This window comes from Ipomoea nil, unplaced genomic scaffold (genome assembly GCF_001879475.1).
Source record: "Ipomoea nil cultivar Tokyo-kokei standard unplaced genomic scaffold, Asagao_1.1 scaffold0179, whole genome shotgun sequence".
In the NCBI taxonomy this organism is placed as follows: domain Eukaryota; kingdom Viridiplantae; phylum Streptophyta; class Magnoliopsida; order Solanales; family Convolvulaceae; genus Ipomoea; species Ipomoea nil.
In genome coordinates this window covers 463,279-469,586 of record NW_017616607.1, presented here as the reverse complement: position 1 = coordinate 469,586, position 6,308 = coordinate 463,279, and the positions used below count along the sequence as shown (strand labels likewise).

General features: G+C 40.3%; 1 protein-coding gene across 1 annotated transcript; it reads right to left on the bottom strand.

Annotated features, from left to right (window-relative positions):
• Window positions 1-2,504: 2,504 nt before the first annotated feature.
• LOC109178810 (exocyst complex component EXO70B1-like) lies at window positions 2,505-4,659 on the bottom strand. The gene has a single exon (XM_019328374.1). The coding sequence runs from the start codon at window positions 4,529-4,531 to the stop codon at window positions 2,570-2,572; it is 1,962 nt and encodes a 653-aa protein (XP_019183919.1). The 5' UTR covers window positions 4,532-4,659; the 3' UTR covers window positions 2,505-2,569.
• Window positions 4,660-6,308: the final 1,649 nt, after the last annotated feature.

Below are 6,308 nucleotides of genomic sequence, written 5' to 3'. Positions count from 1 at the left end.
GATGTATGGTTAAGTATGTAAATTGAACAAATTGATATTAGGTTTTGATAATGTTAACTTGTATTATTAACTAGTATCAAATTGTGAGATTTATTACTTTATTACTTGTTTGATTATAAATATTAGATTCTTCCTTCAAAAAAAAAAAATAGATTCTACATATTTTGCTGTGGTTGTGGTGCAATAATTGAGCAGGTTTTGGATGTGGTTGTGAGAAATTGAGCAGGTTTTGGATGGGGTGTTGAGTAATTTGAGCAAATTTTTAGGTATAAATGGACAAATAAACTGTATATTAAAAAAAAACATACAACGTCGGCTAATTAGTATTAGTCGACGTTGTAATATATTTACAATAAAAATAAAAATGTTACAACGTCGGCTAATTGGTTTTAACCAACGTTGTATATTATTTAAAAAATAAATAAAAACGTTACAACGTCGGCTAATTCGTATTAGCCGACGTTGTATACTATTTAAATAAAAATTAAAAACATTACAACGTCGGCTAATTGCTATTAGCCGACGTTGTAGATATTTATTAATTAAATTAAAAATATATATATAACGTCGGCTATTTAAATAGCCGACGTTATATATAATATATGCAATGTCGCCCAGAACAACGTCGGTATTTAGCCGACGTTAAAGGTGCTATTTAGCCAACGTTAAAGGCCTGTTGTGTAGTAGTGGTATCACTGTGGGGGTTTCGGATTCCCTTCAACTCCTCGTTAGAACAGTGGCTCCCGCACGAGGTTAGCATGTTGATGCTTTAGTGATTCAAATGTCTGCTGACATGTGTGAGTATGCGGGATACTCGGAAAAGAATTACCTATGTGAGAGAGAAGTGAGGGTCGCTTCAAAGGAGAATTGATGGGCACAATTCTTTAGAAACTCTTGCAGAACCAGGAACGGTGACCCACGACCAAAACGGGCACAGTCATGAGAACAGAGCATAGTTGGGAGGTTCTTGTGTGAGATATGTCATCATTTATACAAACGGCAGTCGGTTCAAAGACATCGCGTTTTACCGTACAGCCAGTAGAGTAAATGTATCTTCACGAAGGAAGGTTCAAAGGGTGTGACCCCTACCTATCCTATGCAGGGATCGACCCATTGAATACAGTTGTTTCCGATTTCAAAAATACCCTGAAAATCAATTTTTCATTCATGTGGGGGATTGTTGGAAAAATAGCTTAAAATGGCATATTAAGTGGCTATTTTGTGGTACAATTATCAGTGGGGTCCACTTCCAATTTGGGTCGGGTCAAAGTGGATTCGGATTCTTCGTAGTGAGACGAAGAGATTGATATATTGTACGCTCAAAACAGATAATGGGTGAATGAGATATTGATTCTCAAATTAGACTTATTTGAGTTGGAAAAATGAAGAGAAAAAGTGAAACTTTTGTCCCACATTGGTTTAGGAAGTGGATTTGCCCCACTATTTATACAAGAGCTCTTTTAAAGCTTATTGAATTGTATAGCATAGAAATTCTCTCTTGCGCGCATCGTAGCACGTATATTTGCCTTTTTCCATATAATAATAATCTCTTTCCGTAGCTAGGATTATTATTTTTGGAATTTTCCACCTTATTACCCAACATAAAAGATTTACAAAAGTCAACTACCTCTTCTTTGAGAATGTCCTAAATACAGTTAACAAAAATGCAAATTATGCAATCGTTATACCCTACACCACGGCGCGCGTAACATTGTGCGCCGCGCGCCTCCCAAAACGACGTTTTGGGGTCATTTTGGGAAGCGCGGTAGGAAGTTGCTGTGATTATGTATATTTGTTCACACAATTATGTATATTTGTTCATACAATTATGTATATTTTTTTATACAATTATGTACATTCTTTTTATACAATTATGTACATCCGAATCAGAAAATTTGTGTGTATAATGTTAAGAGTTGATGTGTATTATGTTAAAAGTTTATATTTATTATGTATTATGTTAGATTATGTGTATTATCTTTTAAAAAGAGTATGTATATTTTGTTATATAATTATGTACATTCATGTATACAATTATGTGTATTCTAGTATAACATTATGTACATTTTTGAACATGAGTTTTTTTTTTAAAGAAAAATTAACTGCCATACACTGGGGCGAGAAATTTCAAAAAAAATAAAAAATAAAAAATAAAAAATCGTTTTGCATCTGGGCGCACAGTGCAACGCGCGCCGTGGTGTAGGATATAAATTGCCCAAATTATGAATTTATAACAAAAGGAGTAGTGTTCTGTACTACACGCTACGAGCAAAGCTTTGACACATGCATGCACTCCTCTACTTACTCCATGCATTTACTCACAAACTTAAAGCCATTGCATATGAACATGAAATGATGAGGCCGGAAACCTGCATGCATACATACATACATACTCCCATCCATCCATACATTATAATATAATATAATAATCTAGACGATGAAATTAAATTACAAATCCGACATCATATCTGATCTGGATCGATCAATCTTACCATACCCTTTAATCTTAATCTAAACAACAAATTAAATTAATTAAATGCTTGTCTTCACCATTTAGAAGTAGTTATTATTATTTCTTCTTCCCTGTTCCATCGAAAAGCTCATCAATATACTTTTCAAGATCTTCCCCCTGATACTTGATGTACTTCTCGGTCTGCCTCCCGGGCGTGAAGGTCTGACTAAACCTGGCAAGGAATGACCTGTAGGCAGGAACCACCATGTTGGTAATGGAAACCCGAAGCTCCGATTGAAGCTGCTCGTCGCTGATCACCCAATTGCACTGCGTCTTGTGAATGTCGTCGAACACGGCGTTGAAGCTCTTGAACTTCTCCTTCAACACCGGCTTGTGCACCTTCCCGCTGCTGGAGATGAGCCCTTCCACGCTCAGGCACTGCATCAGCCTCCCCCACGTCTCCCGCTGGTAGTTCTTGTGGTAAGATCTTAGATCCGACGAACGTTTCTTTATCCACGAGCTCCCCAGCAGGCTGCTAGCTCCTGGGGATTCTTTCACCTTCTGTAATATGTGTCGCCCGTTGTTCATCATGAAGATCATGCTCAGGGATTGGTCTTTGTACAGCTTTGATTTGGCTTCCAGGTTGGCGTCCAGCAGCTCCATGGCTCTCGCGATCTGCATTCCGAAGGGGGAGAGATGGGATTCCCATCCCTCCACCTCATTCCCACCCTGCCCCTGCTGCTGATGTTGCTGCTGTTGGAACTGCAGGTGTTCTATGAACACTTGATCCAGCGTTTCTTTGTAGCAGCAGGCGTTTTCTATGGTGGTCACGGCGTAGCGGGTTAGCGGGTGGACCCCGCCGCCAGGGACGGGGTTCTTGGGGGGATCGGCGTTGATGGTGATTTCCAGCTCCTGGATGATGCAGATCATCATCTCCCCCAGGCGGCACCGGGTTATGAGGGTCTTGGCCTTCAGCTCCTCCATGCACTGGGGCCGTAGCAGGGTGTCCAAGCTGGGGAGAAGATCCCGCAGCGCCTCGTAGACGTCGAGGAACTTGTAGAGCTTATCGGAGGAGCGTTTAATGACGGCGACAGCGTCGGAGAAGTGGAGGAGCTGGATGACGGTGAAACGGCAGAGGTCGCTAATGATGCTCTCGGACATGGAAGGGTGGTCGCTGAAGACGGTGGCGGTGAGTTTTCGTTCCACGGTGAAAAGCTCGGTGGTGCAGTACTTGAATGTTCTAAGCCAGGCGGCGATCTCCCTCTCCACGCTTTCCCAGCTCGTCTTCTGCACTTCATCTATGCTCCGCCGCTCGAACCCCATCCTGGACAGGCTGTCCTCCATCACGTTTCGCCGCGCCACGAAATACGCGTGCCAGCACTCCGCCTCGTACCCTCCGAACATCAACGCCTTGGCTAGTTTATTCAAATTCGACATGATTTCCTCGGAATAACACCCACTACCCGCCTTCGTAGTAGTATTCTCTGATAATTCCTTATTATGGTTATTACTACTAGATTGATGATCTGCATCCTGATCTTCCGAGACATTATTATGTCCGCCGTCGTCGTCTCGTTTGGTGAGGGAATGCTGTTTTGCGGTGGTGGTGTCGGGGTTAATCTTCAGCGCCTTGCAGTCGTCGAGATAGGATTTGAATTCGTCTTCCAAGTAGGACATTGTGCGCTGGAGAACGCCGCCGATGCGGCTGATGGAGTAAGCGTATTTGTACTCGGAAGAGAAATGGCAGAGGGATTTGGAGAGCTTGGAGATGCGATTGGCGGATTCGAGAAACGTAGCGGCTTCGTCGTCCCTGAGCTGGCTCCATTTCACGGGTTGCCCCCTGGAACGGGTGTAATCGTCGATGATCTCCTCCAGAAGAACGGCGAACTGTTCGACGCAGATGGGAACATCGGGGGGCTTGGAGTCGGAGCCGGATCGGGAGCTCCACAGATTGAAGATGTAATGATCAATTTCCTGGGAAACCTTAAACAGATCTGGAGGCAGCCTATTTACTCTGCTCTTGCCTTCCTCATCTGCATGCGCATGATCTTTCTTCTCATCCTCATTTTGGGTCTTCATATCTGATCTTATCTTTCAATTCGCAGTTGTTTGGGATAATCAAACTAAGGCTTGCATGGATGGGAAGAAATAATAATAATAATGGAGTACTGTGATGCAGCATTGGATGGAGAACATGCCATGCACGCCCAAACTGATATATTCTTCCCAGCTAAGGAGGAGTATTCACAATTATCATTTCATCTCATAATCTTCTCTTTTTTTTTTTCTTTCAATTTGATCTTAAATTATTAATTGCTTTTTCTTAAAAACAAAAACAATAAAATATTTAATTTCCAAATAAAATTAAAATTTCCATCTCGTCCCTGTAGAGATAAATGTGAGAAATCTCTTGGGCAAGAGAGGAGTACGTGCGAGTCTTTTTGACCGTTTAGTGGTAGTGCTACGCCACCAATTTCGCCAACAACCACCTATCCTGCCCGCCCTATCTTTAATGCTACTTTTCTTTTTTCTTTTTTTTTTTTATTGAAAAATATATATATATGGTTATTGTGAAATAATAAATAAGGATCCTTATTTTTATTGATCATCAAATTAAGTGCATACCAATTCAAGAATTAATGATTCTATCAAATTGTAGAATCACATTGTCACAAGTCATATGTGTCAAGTTGATGAATATATTGGAAATGGACTCGGAACAAATCGGTCTACTGGAGCATAGTAAGATGGGTTTGTTTGGACCCAAGGCTCCAAGGCGGAGCCCCACATTGGGCCACTGGCCGCCTAGCCCGAGCCCCGAGCTCGACCTAGGCCTCGGCCTAGGGCTTGCTTTGGGCCTCGGTCGACGGCACCAGGTGTGGGCCTAATCACGAGGTCGGTGCGCGGTCCAAGTAGTTACAACTAACTCCTCCTTTCCAGGGGGACGGTTAGGAGGATCTTGAGTTTAAATACTAGTGTAGTTGTATTGTTAAGACATCGTCATCATCATTATCTAATCATTCAATCTAATGTAATAGCATTACACACACTAATACAATCTTTGTCTCCGTGTCATACATTGTTGTCTTTGTAACTTGTTATTTACTATATTCATTCCTTTATTTATAAGTTTCTTAATTAATTGGATTATTTGATACGGGCCAACCGGGTCAATTTAATCCGTTACAAGTCATCAACGATAATGAATACATAGACTCGTTATGGGTGTGACAATTAATGTTTTGATTGATTATATTTAGTGAATTATGATTGCCAAATTCTCTCTCTCTCTCTCTCTTTCTCTCTCTCTCTCTCTCTCTCTATATATATATATATATATATATATATATATATATATATATATATATATATATAAGACACATTGAATCGATCTCTTGTTGAATAAATGAAATCATCCTTATCTTTTTGGAGATATATATTACATATTAAGTACAAATTATAATAACAATACAAAATTTGTACTATTCAAGTTGATCGGGTAAGTTTAACTTTCTCATAGGAAATATGTATTGATTTTTTTTTTTTTTTTTATTTGAGACAGTAAGCTAACTGATATTTTGTGGATGAAACAGGTGCAATTCAATTGATTAATCAATCCGGCCAATTAATTTATAAGAATAATCAAATTTCTATATTTGATTTAATTAAATTGTAATTGTAAAAAGGAGGCTTTTAACGGCGAGGCAGAAATGGACAGGTCATATCCGTGGTTGGACAAAAGCTGAGCGGTCCACACCAACCTAGAAGGGTCCACCGGTGATGGAAAGTCGAATAGTGGACTGCCACGTCAGTTTGACCAGTCTGTAAAGTTTCAACTCCCACACCGAATCTCACT

Excerpts from the sequence above, each read along its gene's own strand:
- LOC109178810 (XM_019328374.1), bottom strand. The coding sequence starts at position 4,531 with ATGAAGACCCAAAATGAGGATGAGAAGAAAGATCATGCGCATGCAGAT.